General features: G+C 47.5%; 1 protein-coding gene across 1 annotated transcript in view; it reads left to right on the top strand.

Moving 5' to 3' along the window:
• srcap (Snf2-related CREBBP activator protein) overlaps nucleotides 1-25,307 on the top strand; it is a 48,067-nt gene extending 22,760 nt beyond the window's left edge. The window contains 25 exon segments of the mRNA XM_053341886.1: nucleotides 396-725; nucleotides 1,799-1,985; nucleotides 2,556-2,725; nucleotides 4,047-4,198; nucleotides 5,906-6,121; nucleotides 7,268-7,432; nucleotides 8,371-8,535; nucleotides 9,423-9,767; nucleotides 10,670-10,726; nucleotides 10,761-10,845; nucleotides 12,473-12,787; nucleotides 13,485-13,687; nucleotides 14,482-14,651; nucleotides 15,992-16,188; nucleotides 17,179-17,293; nucleotides 17,991-18,116; nucleotides 18,866-19,042; nucleotides 19,908-19,991; nucleotides 20,130-22,222; nucleotides 22,402-22,673; nucleotides 22,878-23,069; nucleotides 23,161-23,567; nucleotides 23,844-23,962; nucleotides 24,101-24,527; nucleotides 24,633-25,307. Of these exon segments, the coding sequence (XP_053197861.1) occupies nucleotides 396-725; nucleotides 1,799-1,985; nucleotides 2,556-2,725; nucleotides 4,047-4,198; nucleotides 5,906-6,121; nucleotides 7,268-7,432; nucleotides 8,371-8,535; nucleotides 9,423-9,767; nucleotides 10,670-10,726; nucleotides 10,761-10,845; nucleotides 12,473-12,787; nucleotides 13,485-13,687; nucleotides 14,482-14,651; nucleotides 15,992-16,188; nucleotides 17,179-17,293; nucleotides 17,991-18,116; nucleotides 18,866-19,042; nucleotides 19,908-19,991; nucleotides 20,130-22,222; nucleotides 22,402-22,673; nucleotides 22,878-23,069; nucleotides 23,161-23,567; nucleotides 23,844-23,962; nucleotides 24,101-24,527; nucleotides 24,633-25,307 (7,444 nt within the window).
• The last annotated feature ends 1,947 nt before the right edge of the window (nucleotides 25,308-27,254 follow it).

Raw genomic sequence — 27,254 nt, 5'->3', positions numbered from 1 at the left:
GAGGAAAGAGGGAAGGAAGGTAGGAAGGAGGGACAGAGGGAAGGAAGGGAGGAAGGAGGGACAGAGGAAAGGAGGGAGGGAGGAAAGAAAGAAGGAAAGGAGGGAGGGAGGAAAGAAAGAAGGAAAGGAGGGAGGGAGGAAAGAAGGAAGGGAAGAGGAAAGAAGGAAGGGAAGAAGAAAGGAGGGAGGGAGGGAGGAAGGACGAAAGAAGGAAGGAAAGAAGACAGAAGATGGAAGGAAGGAAGGGAGGGAGCAAAGAAAAAACAGTCAAAACAGACGACAGGAAGGTTAAAGAGTCTTAATCTTCCTCTCCTCTCTCCTCCCTTTCTCCTTCTCTCCTCTAAAACCATCCCATGTATCTAACCCTCCTCTCTCTTACTTCCTGCTCGTTACAGCCACAGGCGACTGCTGCTGACAGGAACTCCTCTGCAGAACAGCCTGATGGAGCTCTGGTCTCTGATGCACTTCCTGATGCCTCACGTCTTCCAGTCGCACCGAGAGTTCAAAGAGTGGTTCTCCAACCCGCTGACGGGGATGATCGAGGGCAGCCAGGAGTACAACGAGGGTCTGGTCAAGAGGCTCCACAAGGTGCTGCGGCCCTTCCTGCTGCGGAGGATCAAGATCGACGTGGAGAAGCAGATGCCCAAAAAATACGAGCACGTGGTTCGATGCCGCCTCTCCAAGAGACAGCGGTTCCTCTACGATGACTTCATGGCTCAGGCCTCGTGAGTTGAGATGATGGAGGGAGAAATAAAGCTATTAGATTCTCAGCAGGAATCAATCAGACTTTATTTATATAGCAGCTTTCATCCACCTACACTATATTTAATTAATTTTAAATACACTGATGTGTTTCCTGCTCCTGAAAATGTCAAATGGTGTAACCACAGAAGAATGATAGATATTAACCTTCCTGTCGTCCTCAAGTCAAGGAAGGAAGTTAGGCATGGAGGAAGAAGGAGGGAAGGAAGGAAGGAAGGAAGGAAGGAAATGGGGGAGGGAGGAAGGAAGTTAGGGATGGAGGAAGAAGGAGGGAAGGAGGAAGGAAGGGGTGAAGAAGGAAGGAAATGAGGGAAGGAAGGAACGAAATGAGGGAGGAAGGAAGGGAGGAAGAAGGAAGGAAATGAGGACAGAAGGGAGGAAAGAAGGAAGGAAGGAAAGGAGGGAGGGAGGGAGGAGGGAAGGAAGGAAAGGAGGGAGGGAGGGAGGGAGGAGGGAAAGAAGGAAAGGAGGGGAGGAAAGAAGGTAGGAGGGAGGGAAGAAGGGAGGGAAGAAAGGGAAGGAAGGAAGGAAGGAAGGAAGGAAGGAAGGAAAGAAGGAACAGTCAAAACAGACGGGGTCAATTTGACCTGGAAGGACGACACAAAGGTTAAATATTGTATCCACCTACAGTGTGTTTAAGTGGACTTATACTAATAATGTAAATGTGTCCTGGTCTCCATGGTTACCAGATTAAATGTAATATTTAGAACAATAGTATTCCATTAGCTTTATTTAATATAAAAGTTATAATGTAAGATCATGCCAAACTAGTTGATATGGTGTTTTATTGACTATTTACTGTTTTTAAGCAACGTTGAATTATTTGGTACAAAGTTTTTATGGTTACACCACTTAGACATTTTTACCATAATCCTCTAATATATTCTCTCTAAATGGATTAAAAGCAGAAATTTGATGCTGGGTCCACAAAAAAAGGATGTGTGCAACTTATTCATACGTTTATTTTCACATTTTAACCCTTTTTTAAAAGTTTCTTGTATTGTTGCTAAGCCCGTCTCCTCTCTCTGATCCTCAGGACTCGGGAGACGTTGGCCAGCGGTCATTTCATGTCCGTCATTAACATCCTGATGCAGCTCCGTAAAGTGTGCAACCACCCGAACCTTTTTGACCCTCGGCCCATCCAGTCCCCCTTCATCACCAAGCCCATCGTGTTCCACACGGCCTCCCTGGTGCAGGACGCCCTGGAGGTTTCCCCGCTCAAGGTTAGCAGCACAGGAACCAAAGAGAAGAAGAAAAAAGAAAATTCATCCTTTTAACCTTCGTGTTGTCCTCCCGGGTTAAACTCACTTTCTTTTCTTCCTCCATCCCCCTTTCTTCCTTCCTTCTCTCCTTCCTTCCTCCCTCCATCCGTCTTTCCTTACCATTCCCTCCTCCCTTCCTCCTTTCCTTCTTTCCTTCTTTCCTCTTTCCTTCCTTCCTTCCTTCTTTCCATCTGTCCTTCCTCCCTTTCTTCCTCCCTTTCTTCCTCCTTGTCTTCTTTTTCTTCCTTCCTTCCTTCCTTCCTTCCTTCCTTCCTTCCTTCCTTCTTTCCTCCCTTCTTTCCTCCCTTCCTTTCTCCCTCCTACCTCCCTTCCTTCCTTCTTTCCTCTGTCCTTCTTTCCTTCCTTCCTCTCTTTCTTCTTTCTTCCCTCCCTCCCTCCTACCTTCATTCCTTCCTTCCTTCCTCCCTTCCTTCCCTTTCCTTCCTTCCTTCCTTGACTCGAGGACAACAGGAGGGTTAAAACAGCAAAAACTGAGGATTTAATTCTGTTTTTTAATTTTTCCGTCCTCAGCGTTGTGACCTGTCCATGTTTGACCTCGTTGGTTTGGAGAGCCACGTTTCTCGCTACCAGGCAGATATCTTCCTGCCTCGCCACAAAGTCAGCCGCCAGCTCATCCAGGAGATCGCTGAGTCTCCAGAACCGCCTCCGAGACCCAAACCGGTCCGCATGAAGGTCAACAGGTACGTACTGCAGCCACGAACACTTCAAAGAAAAGAGAGGGAAATATAAATGAGAGCACCTGCAGTTAGAAGCAGCTACACAATGCTGGTACGGTTCCGCTGCTTTACTGTTCTGCTGTTCTGCGGGTGTTTTGTCTAAAGGTCACCTCATACTGTTCTCAGCCGTCAGCTCGATTAACAGCAGCCAAGAAAAGCTGATCAACATTTGGCAGCTGAGATACTGAATGTTCTTTTTTTTTCTTCTCTCTCTCTCTCACTCTCACTCTCACTCTCTCTCTCTCTCTCTCTCTCTCTCACTCTCTCTCTCTTTCTCTCTCACTCTCTCTCACTCTCTCTCTCTCACTCTCTCTCTCTTTCTTTGGACTTACTTGATAAAAAATCCTCATGAAATAAGAACATTTAGTTTTAGTTTAGTTTTTTTGGATCCCTCATTAGCTGTTACCATGGCAACAGCTACTCTTCCTGCCTGGGGTCCATGTTAAAATAAATACAACCAATTACAATTACAATATACATATTATATATTTTGCCACATAGTGGTGCAGACTCTCTCTTAGTTTTGATGGTGTTCGTTGTGAAACTGATTTTTCTCTGTCGTCATCTTTCCTCCCCGAGTATTTAACCAGTCGACCTTTTAGTCAAACATTAAACTGTCTTTGGGTCTGGTTTATTAAGATCCCAAATCCCAAACAAAGGGGGCAAAGTTGCGTTTGCAGTCTAACAGATTCCACATTTAGTTAGCGTGCGTTTTGTGAGTGGTTTCTACTAAGAATAAATACGTAAATGACAACAGGTGCAGACAGAAGCATTTAAATGAGGGTTTTGTGTCTTAATGGAGAGTTTGGACGAGCAGAAATGTGATCCCATGAAATTAGAGGTTCTAATAGAAGTGAAACATATTGAGATATAGGCAAAAAGGCTGTATGGGAGAGGGTTAGGGTTAGTCAATTTAGTTATTTCCGGGAATGAATTAGAAATCTTTGCACCCTTTGTAACCCTAGCAGTAAATGTTTGTCCTGCTTAAAACTGCCTTTAGGGAAGTTTTTTTTTTTTTACCATAATTAATGCATCTCTCAAACACTGATATATTTCAAAAGTTTGGCTTCTTCACAAAGTATGAAAGTTTATATTTTCCTGCATTTTCACAACTCAAATCTCATTTTTTAAAATTATAATAATATAACAACAGCATTTTGACAAAGCTCAAACAGGAAGTAGTGCATATCAATGAGTCTAGACTTTGCTTTTAAAGACAAATCATTATTCCAACATTTTAATCTTCCATGTGTCTCATCTGTGTTTTTGGTTGTTTTTTTTCTAGGATGTTCCAGCCTCCTCCTAAAGGCGATAATCGACCGGTCCTCCTCATGAACAAACCCACCTGCTCCGTTCCCCCTGCAGCTCAGACCCCCAAACCTCCTCCAGCCTCTGAAGCCGCAGCAGCTCCTGCACCTGCTCCTGTAGTTCAACAAGGCAAGAAAATTAAAATAACACAATATACAGGAAGCAGAAATATTTCTCCCTCCCTTCCTTCTGTCCTTCCTCCCTTTCTTCCTTCCTTTCATCTGTCCTTCCTCCCTCCCTTCCTTCTGTCCTTCCTCCCTTTCTTCCTTCTGTCCTTCCTTCCATCTGTCCTTCCTCCCTTTCTTCCTTCTGTCCTTCCTCCCTTTCTTCCTTCCTTTCATCTGTCCTTCCTCCCTCCCTTCCTTCTGTCCTTCCTCCCTCCCTTCCTTCTGTCCTTCCTCCCTTTCTTCCTTCCTTTCATCTGTCCTTCCTCCCTTTCTTCCTTCCTTTCATCTGTCTTTCCTCCCTCCCTTCCTTCTGTCCTTCCTCCCTTTCTTCCATCTGTCCTTCCTCCCTTTCTTCCTTCCTTTCATCTGTCCTTCCTCCCTTTCTTCCTTCTGTCCTTCCTTCCATCTGTCCTTCCTCCCTTTCTTCCTTCCTTTCATCTGTCCTTCCTCCCTCCCTTCCTTCTGTCCTTCCTCCCTTCCTTCCATCTGTCCTTCCTCCCTTTCTTCCTTCTGTCCTTCCTCCCTTCCTTCCATCTGTCCTTCCTCCCTTTCTTCCTTCTGTCCTTCCTCCCTTCCTTCCATCTGTCCTTCCTCCCTTTCTTCCTTCCTTTCATCTGTCCTTCCTCCCTACCTTCCATCTGTCCTTCCTCCCTTTCTTCCTTCTGTCCTTCCTCCCTTCCTTCCATCTGTCCTTCCTCCCTTTCTTCCTTCCTTTCATCTGTCCTTCCTCCCTTTCTTCCTTCTGTCCTTCCTCCCTTTCTTCCTTCTGTCCTTCAATCCATCTGTTCTTCCTCCCTTTCTTCCTTCTGTCCTTCCTCCCTTTCTTCCTTCCTTTCATCTGTCCTTCCTCCCTTTCTTCCTTCCTTTCATCTGTCCTTCCTCCCTCCCTTCCTTCTGTCCTTCCTCCCTTCCTTCCATCTGTCCTTCCTCCCTTTCTTCCTTCTTTTCATCTGTCCTTCCTCCCTTTCTTCCTTCTGTCCTTCCTCCCTTTCTTCCTTCCTTTCATCTGTCCTTCCTCCCTCCCTTCCTTCTGTCCTTCCTCCCTCCCTCCCTTCCTTCTGTCCTTCCTCCCTCCCTTCCTTCTGTCCTTCCTCCCTTTCTTCCTTCCTTTCATCTGTCCTTCCTCCCTTTCTTCCTTCCTTTCATCTGTCCTTCCTCCCTCCCTTCCTTCTGTCCTTCCTCCCTTCCTTCCATCTGTCCTTCCTCCCTTTCTTCCTTCCTTTCATCTGTCCTTCCTCCCTTTCTTCCTTCTGTCCTTCCATCCATCTGTCCTTCCTCCCTTTCTTCCTTCTGTCCTTCCATCCATCTGTCCTTCCTCCCTTTCTTCCTTCTGTCCTTCCATCCATCTGTCCTTCCTCCCTTTCTTCCTTCTGTCCTTCCTTCTCTCCTGTACAGAGAAAATAAAATGCAGCTCACTTTAAAAGATGCAAAGAATTTAAATGATTTTGATCCCTGAAAGAAAAAAAGACACATAATAAATTCACAATATTAAAACAAACAGGTCGAGATTAAAGGAGCAAAGTGGACAGTAAACAAAAGCGTCAATAAAAATAATAAAGGACAATAAATAATAATAAGTAAACATGCAAATAATCAAAAAACATGTCTTTAGATGTTGCTTTTGTTATAACTGAAATCCTCCTCCTTCTTCTTCTTCTCCTCCTCTTAGTGGTGTGCACGGTGACGTCTGCTCCCCCTCCCCGCCCCTCGTTGCACCCCGCCACTCAGACCGCAGTGAGATCCAGCGCTCCCAAAACCGTGCTGACGGTGCGTCCTCCGTCTGTCCCCTGCACCGCCAGCGTTCCCACTCATCCCAGTCCAAACCCCGGCAGCGTCATGCCTCAGAGAGTCCTGCTCAGCCCTGATATGCAGGCCAGGCTGCCCTGTAAGTACCTCACTACTAGTAGGTTTTACTTCTCTTTCTTAGTTGTCAGTTTCTTTTAAAGCAAACACACAGGAGGGATTATTTATAACCACAGTCACAGGTTTAGTTTAATTTATGTATTTTAAACGTGTTAAAATAACAAGGAAATATAAAATATGTGTATATATAGGCAGGGAAACATGATAGATGTGTTGGATGAAGAACAGTAGTAGTAGTAGTAGTAGTAGTAGTAGTAGTAGTAGTAGTATTACTGTAGTAGTATTACTGTAGTTGTATTAGTATTACAGTAGTAGCAGTATTACAGTAGGAGTAGTAGTAGTACAGTAGTAGTAGTAGTAGTATTACTGTAGTAGTATTACTGTAGTTGTAGTAGTATTACAGTAGTAGCAGTATTACAGTAGGAGTAGTAGGAGTAGTAGTACAGTAGTAGTAGTATTCTAGTAGTAGTACAGTAGTAGTAGTATTCTAGTAGTAGTACAGTAGTAGTAGTATTACAGTAGTAGTAGTAGTAGTAGTAGTACAGTAGTAGTAGTATTACAGTAGTAGTAGTAGTAGTAGTAGTAGTAGTAGTAGTGTAGTAGTAGTAGTACAGTAGTAGTAGTAGTACAGTAGTAGTAGTAGTAGTACAGTAGTAGTAGTATTACAGTAGTAGTAGTATTACAGTAGTAGTAGTAGTAGTACAGTAGTAGTAGTAGTAGTAGTATTACAGTAGTAGTAGTAGTATTACAGTAGGAGTAGTAGTAGTATTACAGTATTAGCAGTAGTAGTATTAGTAGTATTGCAGTATTAGCAGTAGTAGTATTGCAGTATTAGCAGCAGTAGTAGTATTGCAGTATTAGCAGTAGTAGTATTGCAGTATTAGCAGTAGTAGTATTGCAGTATTAGCAGTAGTAGTATTGCAGTATTAGTAGTATTATTAGTGGCAGTGCAGAGATATGTCTCTAATCCATCTCTCTCTCTCTCTCTCTCTCTCTCTCTCTCTCTCTCTCTTCTCTTCTCTTCTCTTCTCTTCTCTTCTCTTCTCTTCTCTTCTCTTCTCTTCTCTTCTCTTCTCTTCTCTTCTCTTCTCTTCTCTTCTCTTCTCTTCTCTTCTCTTCTCTTCTCTTCTCTTCTCTCCTCTCCTCTCCTCTCCTCTCCTCTCTAAAGCTGGCGAGGTAGTGAGCATCGCACAGCTTGCCTCGTTGGCAGGGCGGCCGGTGTCATCGTGTCAGGGCAGTAAACCCGTCACCTTCCAGCTCCAGGGCAACAAGCTGACTCTGTCTGGAGCCCAGATCCACCAAGTCCCTGCTGCTCCTTCACGCCCAGTTCAAGGTTAGTGCTGAGAGAGAGAGAGAACACATCAAACTGAGGATTCTTCATTTTTCACCTCTTTCATGAGAAGTATCTGGATATGTTAACACTTTACTCACTAATGATGATATTTAACATTTATAAGCAGCATGTTAACAGTTTATTACACTCTAGAGCAGAGGGGTCAAACTCATCTTCATTCAAGGGACACGTACAGATTAATTTGATCTGATGTGGGCCGGATCATTAAAGAAGATGGAAGGAAGGAAAGAAGGAAGAAAGGAAGGAAGAAAGGTAGGAAAGAGAGTTAGTGAAGGACGGACAGACAGAAGGAAGGAAGGACAGAAGGAAGGAAGGAAGGAAGGACAGAAGGAAGGAAGGAAGGAAGAAAGAAAGGAAGGACAGATTGAAGGAAGAAAGGAAGGAAGGACAGATTGAAGAAAGGAAGGAAGGAAGCAAGGACAGATAGAAGGAAGGGAGGAAGAAAGGAAAGAAGGACAGATAGAAGGAAGGAAGGAAGGGAGAAAGGACAGATGGAAGGAAGAAAGGACAGATCGTAGAATGGAAGGAAGGATAGATCGAAGGAAGGAAGGACAGATGGAAGGAAGAAAGGAAGGACAGAAGGAAGGAAGGAAGAAAGGAAGGAAGGAAGGAAGGACCGATGGAAGGACAGATGGAAGAATGGAAGGAAGAAAGGAAGGACCTTTCTTCCTTCTGTCCTTCCTTCCTTTCTTCCTTCTGTCCTTCCATCGGTCCTTCCTTCCTTCCTTCCTTCCTTCCTTCCTTCCTTCCTTCCATCTTTTTAATGATCCGGCCCACATGAGATCAAATTGGTCTGGTTGACCCCTCTGATCTACATGTTTCCAGATTTGATTGCAGTCTCTAATCTCACCACTAGATGCCACTAAATCCTTCACTACAGCCCTTTTTAAAGTTTTTATCCGGCTGTCCCTCTGCAGGTAATGTGATGCACCTGGTGTCGAGCGGTGTGCAGCATCACCTCATCAGCCAGCCGGCCCAGGTGGCCGTCCAGACCGCCGCCAACACCCACGCTGCTGCAAACACCTCGTCTGCTGCCGCTGCTCCCGCCGGGAATCGGCTGCCTCACAACGCGTCCTCGCAAGGTTTCACACCCCTACTCTCTTTATTTCTTTATTTTAGCTTTTAATTTTTTTATTCTCATTCAATTATTCCCTCAATTCATATTAACATTAACTATACGTCATAATTAGACTATTTGCCTTAACCCCTTTACATATACTGTTCATGTTTCCAATTTGACCCATTTCTATATGTGAAACTATACATCTACTAATTTCTTTAAGGTAGATTTTACCTAATGTGATCCTGAATATACAAAAATGTATCTTTTAACCTTCCTGTTGTCCTCGAGTCAAGGAAGGAAGGGAGGGAGGGAGGAAGGACAGATGGAAGGAAGGAAGGAAGGACAGATGGAAGGAAGGATGGAAGGAAGAAAGGACAGATGGAAGGAAGGAAGGATGGAAGGAAGAAAGGACAGATGGAAGGAAGAAAGGACAGATGGAAGGAAGAAAGGACAGATGGAAGGAAGAAAGGGAGGAAAGACAGATGGAAGGAAGAAAGGGAGGAAAGAAGAAAGGGAGGGGGAGGAAGGAAGGGAAGGACACGAGGAAGGGAAGGACACGAGGAACGGAGGAAGGAAGGGAAGGAAGGACAGATAGGAGGGAAGGAAGAAAGGGAGGAATGAAAGGAAGGAAGGAAAGATAGGAGGGAAGGAAGAAAGGGAGGAATGAAAGGAAGGAAGGAAAGATAGGAGGGAAGGAAGAAAGGGAGGAATGAAAGGAGGGAAGGAAGAAAGGGAGGAATGAAAGGAAGGAAGGAAGGAAGGAAGGAAGGGAGGAAAGAAGGAACAGACAGGAAGGTTAAACTCAATAACCTTTTAAGCACCTTTGTTTCTATAATGAGACTTTATTGATCCTCAGAGTGTAATTTCTCATATGTGTGATTTTATTATTTTACTTTCTCCCCTCAGTGCCGTCGTCCATGGTGAGCAGCCCCGGCGTCGTGAAGATCGTGGTGCGCCAGTCAACAGGCAAGGAGGGCGGGCCCGTGCCCACTCTGGCCGTGGCCCCTTCCCCTCGTGTTGCCCCTCAGGCTTCCCCTTCCCTGCACCCCCACGCCAACACCACCACCCCTGTCCGAAACACCGCCCCGCTGCAGATCGCTCAGCGCACCCCCGGCCCCGCTACCGCCACCTACACCATAGCCCCTCCCAGAATCCCCAGCACCGCCCCGAACCAGCCCCAACCCCCCTCCCAACCTCGTCCTGTCCTCAAAGTAGTGCAGCCCCCTCCTCCGCCGAGCACGGAGCAGCCAGGTGAGAGAACGAGCTCCAGATCAAACTGGGTCACATGCTACTGATCTTTAGTCCCCCCCCCCCCCCTCCTCCCCCCACCGACCCCACTCCTCTTTTTTTAATCCCCTCATAGTGTCAGATTTGTGCTTTGTGTTGAGTAAGCAGAAATATAGTTTAATATTTTAGAATTATGCTTATTATTAGTCATATAATATAATATATGTATATAACCTTCTTTCCATCCCTCCTTCTTTCCTTCTGTCCTTTCCTTGCTCCCCCCTACCTTCCTCCCTTTCCTTCCTCCCCCCTACCTTCCTCCCTTCCTTCTTTCCTCTGTCCATCTTTCCTTCTGTCCTTCCTTCCTTCTCTCTTTCATTCCTCCCCCCTACCTTCCTCTCTTCCTTCCTTCCTTCTTTCATTCCTTCTTCCTCCCTTCCTTCCTTCCTCCTTCCTTCCTTCCTTCCCTTCCTTTCTTCCTCCCTCACTTCCTCCCTCCTTCCCTTCCTTCCTCCCTCCTTCCTTCCCTCCTTTCATTTCTTCTTCCTCCCTCCTTTCCTTCCTTCTTCCTTCCTCCTTTCATTCCTTCTTCCTCCCTCCTTTCCTTCCTTCTTCCTCCTTCCCTCCTTTCCTTCCTCCTTCCTCCTTCCTTTCCTCCTTCTTTCCTTCTTTGACTCGAGGACAACAGGGGGGTTAAATGATAAAACATTTAATAATCATCATTTTTTGGTTACACCATTTGACATTTTCAGGAGCATTCAGTCTTACTTAGATCTTTTTGATTTGCTCATCTTGCCAACTCATTTATCACTGACCCTTACACCGCTAGACATCCTGTTTCCTCTTGTTTTAAGGAAAGTAACCTCCTCCTTTTAAATTAGTCTCATTTCCAACATGTCTTCTCTTCTTCTCTTTCTTCTCTTCAGCTCCAGCTCAGGTGACGACCTCGTCTTCAGCGTCTAAGTCAGCGTCTCGTGACACCAGCAGCAGCAGCAGCAGTCAAACTCCGGCTGCAGCAAAGTCGAAGCCGAGCATCGCTGCTAAATCCTTCCCTCCACCCCGGAAAGTGCCTCGTCCGCCTCCTCGCTCTCCTTTCCACATGGTGAGGAATCATTTTTTAGGCCTGAATATGAAACACATTAAAGATGTTTAGCTGCACACTCCCGTCAGAGTCTTTGGAAGAGGTCAAAATTATTTCCTCCGGCAGTTTTCAGACTTCTTCCTCCTTCCTTCCTTCTCTCTTTCCTCCCTCCATCCCCCTTTCCTTCCTTCCTCCCTACCTACCTTCCTCCCTCCTTTCCTTCCTCCCTCCATCCCCCTTTCCTTCCTCCCTTCTTCTCTCTCTTTCCTCCTCCACCCTCCTTTCCTTCCTTCCTTCTCTCTTTCTTTCTTTCCTTCCCCTCTCTTTCCTCCCTCCATCCCCCTTTCCTTCCTTCCTTCCTTCAGTCCTTCCTTCCTTCCTCCTTTCCTTCCTTCTTCCTCCCTCCCTCCCTCCTTTCTTTCCTTCCTTCTTCCTCTCTCTTTCCTCCCTCCATCCCCCCTTTCCTTCCTTCCTTCAGTCCTTCCTTCCTCCCTCCCTACCTACTTTCCTCCCTCCCTCCTTTCCTTCCTTCTTCCTCTCTCCCTCCCTTCCTTCCTTTCTTCCCTCCCTTCCTTCCTCCCTCCTTTCCTTCCTTCTCCCTCCCTCCCTCCTTTCCTTCCTTCTCCCTCCCTCCCTCCCTCCCTTCCTCCCTCCCTTCCTTCCTTTTTTTTTACTTTGTGCTCCTCATCATCTGCCACAGCTTTAACTGACAGTTTGACAGATTTAGTCCATCGTCCTTTCTGCTGTGAAGACGCTTCGGACTCGTTTCCATTATGTCATGAATTTATTTCCTCTGCAGCAGAAAAAACTCAACTGCAACTTTTTAAGAGCTGATTGACCCTTTTTTTTAATATTGAAGAACAGGGTGTAACTGGTTATTTTAAGGTAGTGAGACATGAGACAGGATGAAGCTTTTAACCATACAGTAGACTCAGTTATAGCATTAAATAAAGGCGGATGTGTGGTTGGTTGGACATTTAGACACACAGAGGGGGGAAAAACAAATTATACTCACTATAAATAGACTTTAATCAATTAAACTGTATTTATGCAGCGCCTTTCATATAAATCAAAAGGAAAGGAGCGAAGGAAGGGATGAAGAAGGAAGGAAGGAAGGAGGGAGGAAGAAGGGAGGGAGGGAGGAAGAAGGGGAGGAGAAGGAAAGGAGGGAAGGAAGGAAGGACGGAAGGACAGAGGAAAGAAGGAAGGAAAGGAGGGAGGAAGAAGGAAGGAAAGGAGGGAGGAAGAAGGAAGGAAAGGAGGGAGGAAGAAGGAAGGAATGGAGGGAGGAAGGAAGAAATGAAAGGTGGGAAGGGAGGAGGGAGGGAGGGAAGGTGGAAGGAAGGACGGAAGGGAAGGAAAGGAAAGAAGGAAGGAAGGAAAGGAGGGAGGAAAGGAAAGAAGGAAGGAAGGAGGGGGGGAGGGAGGAAGGAAAGGAGGACAGAGGAAAGAAGGAAGGTAGGGGGGAGGAAAGAAAGAAAGAAGCTCTAAAGCTACTTCTTCTCTCCCTTTTACAACAGTTTCAAACATGATAGATGCAGTTTCTCTCTTTTTATATATATTTAACTCTTTCTCTCCTTTTTATATAAGTCTTCTCTTCTTTTCTCTTTTATATTTAACTCTTCTCTTCTTCTTCTCCTCTCATCAGTCCTGGCTGGCCGACAGCGAGAAGCAGCAGCGCCTCAGCAAACTGGACTTCATCCACCGAGTCAACGAGCACCACTGCGCCGCCAAACCCGTCTACGGCAAGGAGGTGTTTAGACTTCCTGACGTTCCTGCCGGGTCCTCGCCCGTCGCCGGCCGCCATCGACCCGCGGGGCGAGTGGAGGCGGTCGGGTCACAGCAGCTGTCTGTTCTCCCAGTGGCAGAACAAATACGACTACTGGTTCCAGAGCCGCTGCGTCCGAGAGGCGATAAACAGCATCGAGGAGCGGCTGGAGCTGCTCACCGACATGATTGACAGGTGAGAGGATTTGGTTGCCATGGATACCACCAAGGGGTTATTATTATAGTTTAGAAATTTTCTTTCAGTTTTTAGTTTTAGTGAGTTTAACAAGTGATTTTAGAAGTTTCCACTGTTCCGTCTTTCCTCCCTCCTTCTTTCCTTCTCTCCTTCTTTCCTTCCTCTCTTTCCTCCCTCCTTCCTCCCTTCTCTCTTTCTTTCCTTCCTCTCTCTTTCCTCTCTCCATCCCCCTTTCCTTCCTTCCTTCAGTCCTTCCTTCCTTTCTTTCTTCCCTCCTTCCTTTCTCCCTCCTTTCCTTCCTCTCTCTTTCCTCTCTCCATCCCCCTTTCCTCCCTTCCTTCCTTTCTTCCTTTTTTCCCTACTTCCTTCCTCCGTACCTTCCTCCCTCCCTCCTTTCCTTCCTTCTTCCTCCCTCCCTCCCTTCCTTTCTTCCTTCCTTCCTCCCTCCTTTCCTTCCTCCCTCCCTCCCTCCCTCCCTTCCTTCCTTCCTCACCTCCTTTCTTCCCTTCCTCCTTTCCTTCCTTCTTCCTCCCTTCCTTCCTTGACTTGAGGACAGGACAGGAGGGTTAATTATTTTTTCATTGCGAGTTTTACTTTTCGTTAACTATAGTAACCATGGATACCACAGCAGCTTCTTTATAAGAGGGGAATGATGTCATAATGATGTTTTTTTGTGCTTTTTTTTTTTTTTTTTTAGGTATACATTTGCGATTCCCCCGGTAGAGGCTCCTCAGATCTCGATGCACTGCTGCCACCCTCCTCCGTCTCTGAGCCACAAGCAGGCGGTGTTCTCGTCGATGCTCGCCACGCAGCTCGCTCCGCTCACTGGGAATCTCCACCGCATCCAGTGTTACATGAGGACCCAGTTCCCGGATCTGAGGCTCATCCAGTACGACTGTGGTGAGTTGGAAAGATGAAGATTTGACACTAAAGGTGGAAAGATGGTCTGATTTAACCCTTAAATACTGTCACATGCTGTAAAAACAGAAATGTGATTACTTGTGGGTAGGTGCTACAAATTTGTCTTTTAGTTAACTCTCCTGTTGTCCTCGAGTCAAGGAAGGGAGGGAGGGAGGGAGGGAGGGAGTAAGAAGGGAGGAAGGAAAGGAAAGGAAAGGAGGGAGGAGGAAGGAAAGGAAAGGAGGGAGGAAGGGAAGGAGGGAGGAGGAAGGAAAGGAAAGGAAAGGAAAGGAGGGAGGAGGAAGGAAAAGAGGGAGGAGGAAGGAAACGAGCGAGCGAAGGAAGGAAGGAAGGAAAGGAGCGAGCGAAGGAAGGAAGGAAAGGAGCGAAGGAAGGAAGGAAAGGAGCGAGCGAAGGAAGGAAGAGGAGGGAGGAAGGAGGGAGGGAGGGAGGAAGAAGGAAGGAAGGGAGAGAGGGAGGGAGGAAGGAAGGGATGAAGAAGGAAGGACAGAGGAAATAAGGAAGGAAGGAAGGTAAGAGGGAGAGAGGGAGGGAGAAAGGAAGGAAAGAAGGCTTCTTCCTCCCTTCCTTCCTTCTTTCCTTCCTTCCTTGACTCGAGGATGAGGTAAAATAGGACATGATATTGTGTGATAGGAGATATTTAGTCTCTCTGCTCTCTGAGACATGAATCAAGCTTTAATCACATTTATTGATCAGAGGGTGGAGGTTATTTAGTTCCTTTCCTTTTTTATTATCTTTTATTAAATATCCTGTGATTGTTCCTCTGATATCAGGAAAGCTGCAGACGCTCCACACTCTGCTGAGGAAGCTGAAGACGGGCGGACACAGAGTATTGATCTTCACTCAGATGACCCGCATGTTAGATGTGTTGGAGCAGTTCCTCAACTACCACGGACACATCTACCTCCGCCTGGACGGCAGCACGCGCGTGGAGCAAAGACAGGTCAGTGATGTCAAATAGTGCTTTAGTTTAAATTTAAAGGAGTTAAAATGTGAAAATAAACGTATGAATAACTTGCACACATCCTTTTTTTGTGGACCCAGCATCAAATTTCTGCTTTTAATCCATTTAGAGAGAATATATTAGAGGATTATGGTAAAAATGTCTAAGTGGTGTAACCATAAAAACTTTGTACCAAATAATTCAACGTTGCTTAAAAACAGTAAATAGTCAATAAAACAGCATATCAACTAGTTTGGCATGATCTTACATCCTTCCTTCCTTCCTTCCTTCCTTCCTTCCTTCCTTCCTTCCTTCCTTCCTTCCTACCTAACACCATATCAACTAGTTTGGCATGATCTTACATTATAACTTTTATATTAAATAAAGCTAATGGAATACAATTGTTCTAAATATTACATTTCATCTGGGTAACCATGGAGATCAGGACACATTTACATTATTAGTATAAGTCCACTTAAATACACTTTGTGTCGTCCTTCCGGGTCAAATTGACCCCGTCTGTTTTGACTGTTCCTTCCTTCCTTCCTTCCTTCCTTCCTTCCTTCCTTCCTTCCTTCCTTTCCTTTCCTTCCTTCCTTCCTTCCTTCCTTCCTTCCTTTCCTTTCCTCCCTCCCTCCCTCCCTCCCTCCTTTCCTTCCTTCCCTCCTTCCTCCCTTCCTTCCTTCTTACCTTCCTTCCTTCCTTCCTTCCTTTCCTCCCTCCCTCCCTCCCTCCCTCCCTCCTTTCCTTCCTTCCCTCCTCCCTCCCTCCTTTCCTTCCTTCCCTCCTTCCTCCCTTCCTTCCTTCTTACCTTCTCACCTTCCTTCCTTCCTTCCTTCCTTTCCTCCCTCCCTCCCTCCCTCCCTCCCTCCCTCCTTTCCTTCCTTCCCTCCTCCCTCCCTCCTTTCCTTCCTTCCCTCCTCCCTCCCTCCTTTCCTTCTTTCCTCCTTTCTTCCTCCCTCCTTTCCTTCCTTCCTTCTCTCCTTCCCTCATTTCCTTCCTTCCTCCCTCCCTCCCTCCTTTCCTTCCTTCCTCCCTCATTTCCTTCCTTCCTTTCTCCCTTCCTAACTTCCTTCCTCCCTCATTTCCCTCCTTCCTTCCTTCCCTCCTTCCCTCATTTCCTTCCTTCTTCGTCCCTTCCTTCCTTCTTCCTCCCTTCCTAACTTCCTTCCTTGACTTGAGGACGACAGGAGGGTTAATATTTATCATTCTTTTGTGGTTACACCATTTGACATTTTCAGGAGCATTCAGTCTTACTTTTGGTTTAAAAAAAAAAATGATATAAAACCAACAAAAATACTAAATGTCTCCTTCTCTCTTCTCCTTCTTCCCTCCTTCAGGCTCTCATGGAGCGCTTCAACGCCGACCGTCGGATCTTCTGCTTCATCCTGTCGACTCGTAGCGGAGGCGTCGGGGTGAACCTGACGGGAGCCGACACGGTGGTCTTCTACGACAGCGACTGGAACCCGACCATGGATGCTCAGGCTCAGGACCGCTGCCACCGAATCGGTCAGACACGAGACGTCCACATCTACAGGTGACGGCTCAGAGAGGGCTTTTAGATAAAGAGACTCGGCCTTTTATTCTTTTAAGGGTTTCTTGGAGGGGGGCAGTTACTCAAATCGAGGGTCTAAGGCAGAGGTGTCAAACTCATTTTCAATAAAGGGCCACAAACCTCCCAATTTGATCTAATGTGGGCCGGGTCATTAAAAAGGAAGGAAGGAAAGATGGAAGGAAGGAAGGACAGACAAGTGGAAGGAAAGATGAAAGGGAGGAAGGAATGAAGGAAGGAAAGATGGAAGGAAGGAAGGACAGACAAGTGGAAGGAAAGATGAAAGGGAGGAAGGACAGACAAGTGGAAGGAAAGATGAAAGGGAGGAAGGAATGAAGGAAGGAAAGATGAAAGGGAGGAAGGAATGAAGGAAGGAAAGATGGAAGGGAGGAAGGAATGAAGGAAGGAAAGATGGAAGAAAGGGAGGGAGGAAGGAAGGAGAAGGAAGAAAGGGAGGGAGGGAGGAAGGAAGGAAGGAAAGATGGATGGAAGGAAGGAAGGGAGGAAGGAAGGAAGGAAGGAAAGATGGATGGATGGATGGATGGATGGAAGGAAGGGAGGGAGGAAGGAAAAGGAGAAGGACGAAAGGACAAGTGGAAGGAAGGAAGGAAGGAAGGAAGGAAAAAAGACAGGAAGGAAAGTGGGCCCAATTGGACCCCTCGGTGGGCCAGTTCCCTCCTTTCCTTCCTTCTTCCTTTCTTCCTTCTTTCTTTCCTTCCTTCCTTCCTTCCTTCCTTCGTTCCTTCCTTCCTTCCTTCCTTCCTTCCTTCTTTCCTTCTTTCCTTCTTTCCTTCTTTCCTTCCTTCCTTCCTCCCTTCCTTTCTTCCTTCTTTCCTTCCTTCCTTCCTTCCTTACCTCCTTCCTCCCTCCGATAAAACACAAGTCATCTGCAATCAATGCAACGGTCGCAGCTCTGCTCTGCTGCAACATGACTCCAATAAAACTCATCATGTTGTCTTGTCTTCCCGTCTTCAGGCTGATCAGTGAACGCACCGTGGAGGAGAACATTTTAAAGAAAGCCAACCAGAAGAGGATGCTGGGAGATATGGCGATCGAGGGAGGAAACTTCACCACGGCCTTCTTCAAACAGGTTCGAACTCACAGAAATACGCTAATTATTTATATTTATATGAAGTGTTTGATAATGACTGTTGTCCTCCCGGGTCAAATTGACCCCATCTTTCTTTTGACTGCTCCTTCTTTCCTTCCTCCTTCTTTAATTTTTCCTTCGTTCTTCCCCTCCTTCCATACTTTTTTCCTCACTTCCTCCCTTCCTTCCTTCCTTCCCTTCCTCATTCCTTCCTTCCTTCCTTCCTCCCTACCTCCTTTCCTTCCTTTCCTCATTCCTTCCTCCCTCCCTCCCTCCCTCCTTTCCTTCCTTTCCTCATTCCTTCCTTCCTTCTTTCCTTCCTCATTCCTTCCTTCCATACTTCTTTCCTCACTTCCTTCCTTCCTCCCTCATTCCTTCTTTCCTTCCTACCTTCCTTCCTTCTCTCCTTACTCCTTTCCATCCTCCTTCCTTCCTTCCTTCCTCCCTCCTGTCCTTTCTTGACCTGAGGACAACAGGAGGGTTAATCACTCTGCTGTTTTCTCTCTTCTAATTAAATAAATATCTCTTGACGTCTGTTGACTTTATAACATTTTCTAATTAACGACATCATTAGCATCATAATCAGTCCTGTTTAATGTGTTGATGCAGTGATGTCGAGGAGGGGGGGGGGGGCATTAAAGGGGGGGGGGCAGGGGAGCAGTGTTTCATTCATGTCTTTTGTTCTTTTGTTGTTCAGCAAACCATCCGAGAGCTGTTTGATATGAACGACGGAGAGAAGAGAGAGATGGCGGTGGAGCTGGCGGTGCCGCACGCTGAGGAGGAAGAGACGGTTAACAAACAGAGCACCACCATCCTGGAGCAGGTTCGTCTCATCATACACAGTTTTATTTATATATATTATATATTTAATAACGCCCGACCAATACTGGATTTTAGGGGCTGATACTGATATTAAGCTGCAAAAAAATGATATCAATGTATTAGCCGATGATCCATGTGTGTCTAAATATTTATGTATATAATATTAAAATGTAAAGTGCTTTAAAAGAGCTCAATCATCAGCAGCTCAGGAGAAGAGAAATGTTTTTATCCTGGATTTAAAAATGATTTCAGTTCTGCTGGTAGTTTGTTCCAGTTGTGTAAAAAGCTGCTTCATCATGTTTAGTTTGAACTCTGGGCTCATCTATCTGACCTGAATCGGTAGATCTCTGAACTCTGGGCTCATCTATCTGACCTGAATCGGTAGATCTCTGAACTCTGGGCTCTACTATCTGACCTGAATCAGTAGATCTCAGAGCTCTGGGCTCAACTATCTGACCTGAATCGGTAGATCTCTGAACTCTGGGCTCATCTATCTGACCTGAATCGGTAGATCTCTGAACTCTGGGCTCTACTATCTGACCTGAATCAGTAGATCTCAGAACTCTGGGCTCAACTATCTGACCTGAATCAGTAGATCTCAGAGCTCTGGGCTCAACTATCTGACCTGAATCAATAGATCTCAGAGCTCTACTGGGTTTATAATAACATTAATCAGCCACATCACGTCTGGACAGTGATTGATATTCAGATGATGATGATGATGATGATGATGATCTCGGTGTGTTTCAGGCTCTGTGTCGAGCGGAGGACGAGGAGGACATCGTAGCCGCCTCTCAGGCCAAAGCGGAGCAAGTGGCGGAGCTGGCGGAGTTTAACGAGAACATACCGCTGGACGACGGAGGGGAGCAGGAGGAAGTGGAGGAGCTCTCCAAGGCCGAGCAGGAAATAGCTGCTCTGGTGGAACAGGTAACTCATCACGAAGCTCTGGAGCTGATGGAGTCTTTGAAATTCAGGATGAAATATTGATTTTGAGCTCTTATTTGGCTTCTCTGTCTAGTGCTGGGTGGTTTACCGGTTCACACAGAATACCGGTGCAGATTTTTGTTATGATATGAATTTTTAATGTACCGTCATACCGGTGTATTTCATTACACAACGTTAGGAACACTGTGCCGCATGACTCTGTTTCAGGCGGGACCCTTTTCAGTGTTGCGCTTCCTGCCGCTCAACAAACAGCAGAAGATGTTTGCCTGCCGAACGAGTTACCATGACGATAGTTCACGCATCACATCCTGGTTTTTAATAATTCGTCAGTAAACTCAGCATCGTCTGACGCAGGCTAGAAACTCAGTGGCTTCCTGTCTAAGCTTTTCAAAATAAAACCTTTGTTATTGTGCTCTTCTTATTATCATTAACAAACAAAGTTGGGGCTGTAAATTACGGGAGATTCCCGGGAGAAAAGACAAAACGGGAGATGAGTCTAAAATACGGGAGAAACAGGAAGTGTTGGCAGCCATGATATTACTAATATTGACTCATCATGACAGTAAAATAATCCATCCTAAATGAATCTACTGCAGTAGAGTAGTAGTTCCCCTCTCAACTAGTAGAAGATGTTGTGAACAGCTGATTATGCATGACAAAAAAATACCGTGAAACCGCTTTTATTTTGAAAAATACTGTGATATACATTTTTGGTCATACCGCCCAGCACTAATAATATCTTATTGTGGCTTCTGAGAATTGTACTAAACATTATTATAACTATGTAGTTGGTTTATGCTGAGTTATAATTATATAAACTCATAATGTCTCCCTATCTAATCTCCAGCTCACTCCCATTGAACGTTACGCCATGAACTTCCTGGAAGCCTCATTAGAAGACGTTTGCAAAGAAGAGTTGAAACAAGCTGAGGTAAGACGCCATCTTCACTTCACTTCACTTTAGATCCTCTCAATTATTTAACGGTTCAGACCTTATATGCGTCTGTTGGATAAACGTCTGTAACTTCATGAGTGTAATATTCTGGTCTCTCTCTGTCTGTGTGTTCAGGAGCAGGTGGAGGCTGCCAGGAAAGGTCTGGACCAGGCCAAAGAGGAAGGCCTGAAGCTCCACGCCTCCTCCGACGACGACAACGACGAGTTCTTATCATCGCCGGCTTCCGCGGAGCCCGCTCAGCCGACTCCGTCCCGCCGAGGCCGCAAACCCAAGGACAAAGAAAAGATCGTCACCTCCACGAGGACGAGCGGCCGGCTGCGAGGAGCGTCGCCCGAAACCGAGCCCGAGCCGCCCGCTTCGACAACGCCGAGAGAAGTGCCTGAAAGACTCCGCTTCGGTCTACGAGGACGAGGAGCCGCCAAAGACGCCCCCGCTGTGTCTGCCACCCCGTCCCGTACGGATCATCAAAAAACCTCCTCGTCGTCAGCGAAGCTCCAAGACTCCTCCTCCTCCTCCTCCAAATCCTCAAAAGCGTCATCGCCTGCCAGAGATCACCAAACCATCAAAACCAGGACTCCGCCGAACCGCTCCCATCCCAGTCCAGTGCCTTCCCCTCCGACAGCTTCTCCCCCCGGAGGGAAACAACCCAGCGGCGGGGAGACGGAGAGCAAGAACTCTAAAACCAGCAGAGAGGAGAAAGAGGGGGAGACGCCGAACGAGAGGAGGGTGTCGGAGTCCTCGCTGGAGTCCGGCGGCCCGGCGGAGCTTCAGGCAAAAGACGACGACAGCAGCAAAGACCAAAGCGCCATGTCTCCGCCTTCCACCAGCTCCAGGTCGCCTCGCAAGCGTCAGTCGGCGGATAACGAAGTCCTGCGGGGTTTGGTGGAGGATTCGCCGTCGGCTAAAGTCCTGCGGAAGCTCCCGGGGCGTCTGGTCACCGTGGTGGAGGACAAAGAGCCGAGGAGGAGGAAGAGGCGAGGGAGCGGCACCGGCGGTTCCTCGGAGGAGACGACGGCGGAGGAGAACGCCGCCGCCGCCGGGTTCATCAACGAGTCCAACAAAGACAGCGCCTCGCCGAGCCCCGACAACAAACCTAAAAGTACTGTTACCAAATCTCCTCAGGACCAAGACTCTACCCCGAGCCCCTCCGTGCCCCCGCCGCAGCCCGTCAGAGGTTACCCCCCGTACTCCCCGCCCCACCTCTCGCCCGACATGCCCGTGCTGAGGAACCTCCCCGTTCGCCGCCGGCTGGAAACAGAATCCCGCATGGCCGCTCAGCTGGGAGAGCAGCAGCTGCACCTGGGGAGGGGACGAGGGGCAAACCAGCCCAAAAGAACAGACTCGACGCCGGGCAAAGACCCCTCCTCAACCTCCACGGAGTCCAGCGTGAACTCCTTTGCGACACCCTTGAAAAGAAAGAGGGGCCGGCCCCCTAAGACTCCCCATAAATTACCTGAGCCTGAAAGCACATCAGCTGTTTCCCCGCAACCCACATCGCCGACGGAGGAGGGGAAACCGCCCCTATCCCCGAAACGTAAGAGGGGTCGACCCCGCAAAGACTCGACGACGATGTCAGACGCTGTTTGTGAAGGACTGAACTCTAAAACAGAGACCACCACCACCACCACCACTACTGACGTATCTAGTTTATCAAAAACTGACACTAGCACAGAGCCGACAGTCTCATCTCCCTCTACAGAGACCCACATAGCTAGTCCGGCCCCCCAGTCTATCAAAGCTGACACCGAAACGGACACCAACATGGAGGTTTCGGACCCTCCTCCAGCTCCGGTTCAGGACTCGGCAACAAAAACTCAAGCGGGTCAAACTTCCACCTTAAATTCAGCTTCGGTCCAAGCACTCTCTGCACCTTCACCCCTTCCTGTGCCTGTGTCCACATCAGCCCCAGCTACCAGTATTGTTAGTCCAGCTCCAGATACTCTATCAACCCAGGTTTCGTCTGCACCCCCGGTCACTGGAGGAACCCCTAAAACCCCCACAACCCCCTCCCCGTCCCCACCTGTCACCACCACCACCACCACCACCATCATCTCTTCTTCTACTCCTCCCAATATAAAACCAACACTTGTGGTTTCAACTGCTCCTAAAACTCCCGTCGAGCCAAAACCTTCAGTTTCCCCCGAATCTGCCAAAAACACCTCAGTTGCCAGACCAGCTGCTACCACCACCATCACCACCACCCCCAAGTCTTCTACCCCAGCTGTCGAAGGGGCTCCAGCATCTGCCCCTGCCCCCAAAATCACCCAAATCACATCAACCCCGACTGCCGTGACATCAAAACCAGCGAGCGCTACACCAGCAGTCACAACACCTAAAACTACTGCGGTGAAGGAAGTGCCGAAATCCCCTTCTCTTGCACCTGCAGCATCTACCCCAGCATCTACCCCAGCTGCTGCAGCATCTACCCCAGCTACCGTAAAGTCTACCCCAACTACCGTAACTTCCTGCCCAGCTCCTGTAACATCTACCCTAACTACGGTAACATCTACCCCAGCTACTGCAGCATCTACCCCAGCTGCTGCAGCATCAACCCCAGGTCCCATAAGATCTACCCCAATTACCCCAGCTACCCTATCCTCCACCCCAGCTGCCTCCTCAACATCTACCCCCACTACAGCAACAACTACCCCAACTCCAGTAAAAACAGTTCAAGCAGGTCCACCAAAATCTACCACCGCCACCACCACCCCCATGCTAACACCAGTCAAACCAGTCCAAGCAAACCCATTGAACCCTAAAACCAACACGACTCCGACGGTGTCCGAAAATGCTGCTACCCCTCCCCCGGTGACGGCGGTCGCAGCCCCAGTAAGGACTAATGTAACGGCGACCAAAGTCCAGAACAAACCGGTTTCCTCATCTACAACTACAGCTACAGCTCAAGTGGGAACACAGGCACAAGTATCGCCTCCCCCAGTCTGTACCCCTTCCCCTTCCCCAGCAGCAGCAGCAGCAGCAGCTCCCAGTTTAACCGCTACAGCACCAGCACCAGCAAAGACCAGTGCAGGACCTACGTCACTCCCAACAGAAGGAGTTAAAGTAACGCCTCCAGCAGCAGCAGCAGCAGCAGCAGCAGCAGCAGCAGCAGCAGCACCTCCATCTAAAAAACTCACTTCTACCACAGCTGTAGAAAAGACTGTCACCATCCCCCCTCCTCCTCCTCCACCTCCTACACCCCTCCCATCCCTCCCAGTAACAACTACCACAGCTCCTCCATTAAAACCAGTCACACCAGTAGAGGAGACCACAAATGTTCCCACAGCCACACAAGCCAGTACAGCTGTCTCCATGACGACGACGACGACTAAAGCAGTTCCTCTTGTGACTTCCACCACCAAATCCTCTCCAGTTACTTCCCAACGAGAACAGAAGTCCGAGTCGACAGATGTTCCTCAAGAGGTTCTCCAGGTTCCCTCATCTGCTTCTTCTTCTTCTTCTTCTTCTTCTTCTTCTACTGTTTCATCAGATAAAGGATCAAAAGAAGTAACGCAGGAGGTGTCGGAGGCATCTCAAGACGAGCCGGAAATGGAAGTAGATGAAGCGAAGACGAGCAAAGAAGAAGAGGAGGAGGAGGAGGAGGAGGAGGAGGAAAAGCAGGAAGAAAGAAAAAAGTCTCAGCCCAAAAGGAGACGAGTTGAGAGTCCGCCTGAAAGGAAAGCAAAGGAGGCATCAGAGGGAGAAGCGAAAACAGGAAGTGCCCCTCCAAAAGAAAAAGAAGAAGAAGAAGAAGAATCTAAGCAAAGAGCGACGGAGCAAACTACCGAAGATCAGAAACCTCTCGTTCAGAAGAGATCTCTGAGTCGGCAGAGCAGCCAGGACTCCGCTCGCTCCTCCTCTCCGTCGTCGGGCTCGTCGGGAACGTCGACGCTCACTCGCCACGCTCACCACAAGAGGACGTACGAGAACCGACACCCGGCCAAGAGGAGGCGAACGGACGTCACCTCGGACGAAGGGAAGGAGGAGAGCAAAGAGGAAGGAGAGGAGACGAGAGAAGGAGACGACGACGACGACGGAGGAGGAGGAAGCAGAGAGGAGATTTCTTCCTCCCGGAGAAGACGCTCCAGGTCGTCGTCTTCCTCGTCCGACTCCGATAACGGCGGCAGCAGGAAGGAGCACCGGTTGACTCGCTCGGCCAAACGCAGACTACAAGATCAAGAGAAGGAGAAAGGGGGCAACAGCAGGCAAGGGAAGAAATCCGCTCACAGCCGCGGCTCGGATAGAAACGCCTCGTCGAACAACGCCAACGCGTCTACAGGCGGAGAATCCGGCAGCGACTCCTCCTCCGTCAGGACGACCAGGAAGTCCACCGGATCTCAACCTTCGCAAGACGGCAAAGCTCAGATTAACAGCTCGCCCTCGTTGCCTCCTGAGCCCGAAGTTTTGGGGAAAAGGTGCTCGGCCCTCAACGCGGCGGCTAAGCTCCTGGCGATGAAAGGCCGAGTGGACACGCCCGGTCACACGATGCGGAGAGACTCTGGAGCCAAAGCCAACGTGACTCCTCCTCCTGCTTCCTCTTCCTCTTCCTCCTCTGCTGCTGCTTCCTCTTCGGATAAAAACCAAAAGCCTAAAAGTAAAAGCGTTCCAGCGTCTCCTCAGAATAACTCGCTAACGCTAACGAATAATAAAACTAGCGGGAGCAAACCGTCGACGCCGAATCAGTCGAGCCGCTCCGCTTCCCGCTCCACCCGACAATGCCCCGGGTCGCTCGTGCCCCCTTTGGAACTCGAGCACAAGAGGAACAGAGCGGAGGAGAAAGGAAGCGGGAGGAAGTCGTCGAGAGGAAAGGAAGGAGGAGATGGAGAGGCGCAGGGGTCGTCGCGAGGTCACAGCGCCTGCAGCAGCATGAGCAGCGACGGCGAGGGCGACGGAGGCGGCGGCGGACGAAGAGGCGAGCGAAGCAGCCGGAGTCGAAGCAGCAGCAACAGCAGCCAGCGGACTCACAGCATCAGCTCCCAAAACACGGAGCACAGGGAGTCCCGATCCCGAGCCACTTCCTCCGGCAGCGAGCGAGACCGCAGCTCGGAGCGCCGGAAGAGCCGAGGCGACAGAAGGGAGAAACAGGAAGAGGGTCAGCGGAGGGACAACAGCGGCAGCCGGCGGCGGTCTCACAGGCTCTCGCAACAGGAAGTGGTGACCAGCAGTTCGGGAGCGGAGGGGACGCCGGATCGGGTGCTGAGGAGCGTGGCGGCGTTGGCGGCGGCTCAAGCGAGATCGCCGGCGGCCAGCACCCGCTCCTCGTCGTCGGGGCAACACCGCCACAATAAGACATGATCGGAGTGCCAAAGGGAAGAGAGAGAGGATTTACATTTTAAAAAAAAACATCAAACCAACACACGAGAGCGAGAGCGTTTGCCGCCAGAGCACAGTTTGAAAAAAAATAAAAAAAAGAGCGAGCACGTCACAACCTCCGAGAAAAAGGTTGCTGCTTCTGTCCGCACTCGGAAAAACGAACGCTAAGAGGAACTGAGTGCTGCACAAGCCAGAGACCCTCCTCCCTGCCTTTTAGGGCCGCCGTCTCCCTTTCTTTTTTTCTTTTTTTCTTTGCCCCCCCACCCAAAAAAATTCGGAGCTGCTTTGCTGGATCCCCTTCAAACCAGCTCAGCCATTTGTCAGCTGGAGGGGAGGGGGAGGGGGAGGAGGAGGAGGGGGGAGGAGGAGGAGGGGGGAAGGCTCAGGGATGCCGGACTTGAGAGTTTAAAATAATTAAATAAAAAAAAAAAAAGAGAGAGAGAGAGAATTTCAAAATAAAAGTCCGTAAACAAGACAGAACGATGGTACAGTGGAGTAAAAGTTCAACCGCTGAGACTTAAGAGGAGGAAGGAAAGGTGTGGGGGGGGGGGCAACGTGACGGAGGAGGGGGGGGGGGCAGAAGAGACGAGAGAGAGAGAGAGAGAGAGAGAGAGGTAATAAAAAGCAAGTTGTTAGTTCACATTATGTACTGTAATCATTTAAAGACTGGATTAAGATGGGATTATACAGCGCCCTCTGTGTAAGGGTTATAAATGAAACGTCATTTGTGTGACAGTAACTTTTTTGAGTGACCAGCTGTATTGTAAAAGTTGGAGGTTTTAGAAAAGTTTTTTTTTTCTGTTGGATTTTTTTTTTTTTTTGGAGGAGAGAAAGAAAGAAAAAAAAGTTTTCGTCAGCTGTCCCTGACTATATGTTTCTTTGTAGTCAGTTGGTAAGTTATGCATATTTTATGATTTCTTCTTCTTCTTCTTCTTCCAGGGTTTTTTTTTTTTTTTTTTTTTTTTTTTTTTAAGGAAGAGAACGGATCAATGTGACCTTCGCTGCACTATGCTGGAGCTTGTCTTTTTTTTTTTTTTTTTTTTTCACGTCTTTTTTTTTTTGTTCATTTGGATTTATTATAATAATTATTATTATTATTATTTTTTTTTTTATATATATATAAATATAAATCCAGCCTTGTATTTTTTTCTCATTTGCACATCTGATATAAAAAAAAACCCTAAAAAAATGTGGCCCTCCGCTTTTTTTGGAGTACATTGTTTGGTGTAAGTAATAATACGTTTTTACATCAAATAAGTGGATTTAATTGGTTTCCCCCGTTTTTACCTCACGATGTATCTCTGCAGTTCGGAAATGTGTTTTTTTTTTTTGTTTTGTTTTTTTTTAAAGTAGTAAATCATCTTTTTTCTCGTTCACTGACACCACAAAGCAAGAAGAAATCATTTTTTCCCCCTACAGATCCACCCCCCCCCCCCGAAGGAAAAAAAAAGGCAAAAAAAACTTAAAACCACCCACTTTTGTCATGTATTTTATTTTGAAAGGGGCAAGTTAAAAAGTTAAAAAAAAGTTATAAAGTGAGTGCCTCTTTTTTGGGCCAAATGGGTTTGTACCTTAGATTGCCTTGTTGACGCACCTGAAGCAGGAGGGAAGGTGTGATGAGCTTCTCTCCTGATTATATAAAAGCCAAACACATAAAAAAAATTAAATGAATTTAAAAAAAAGGAAGAAAAAAAAAAAAAAAAGAAAATCTCCCGAAAGCATCGACTGTGCGTTAGTGCAACCAAATTAATTTTTTTTTATTTTACACAACTGATTTATTTTTAATTTTTTTTTTCTTTTTTTGTCACCATCACTTCATCATTGCTCTTTGTTCCTGTATAAAAAAATAAATAAAATAAATACTTGGACAAAAATATGTGAATAAAATTACTGGTACAGTTCCACATGACTGTAAATTGTCGATTTTTT

Source organism: Scomber japonicus, chromosome 20, assembly GCF_027409825.1.
Source record: "Scomber japonicus isolate fScoJap1 chromosome 20, fScoJap1.pri, whole genome shotgun sequence".
In the NCBI taxonomy this organism is placed as follows: Eukaryota; Metazoa; Chordata; class Actinopteri; order Scombriformes; family Scombridae; genus Scomber; species Scomber japonicus.
This window is presented reverse-complemented; position numbering and strand designations above follow the sequence as displayed.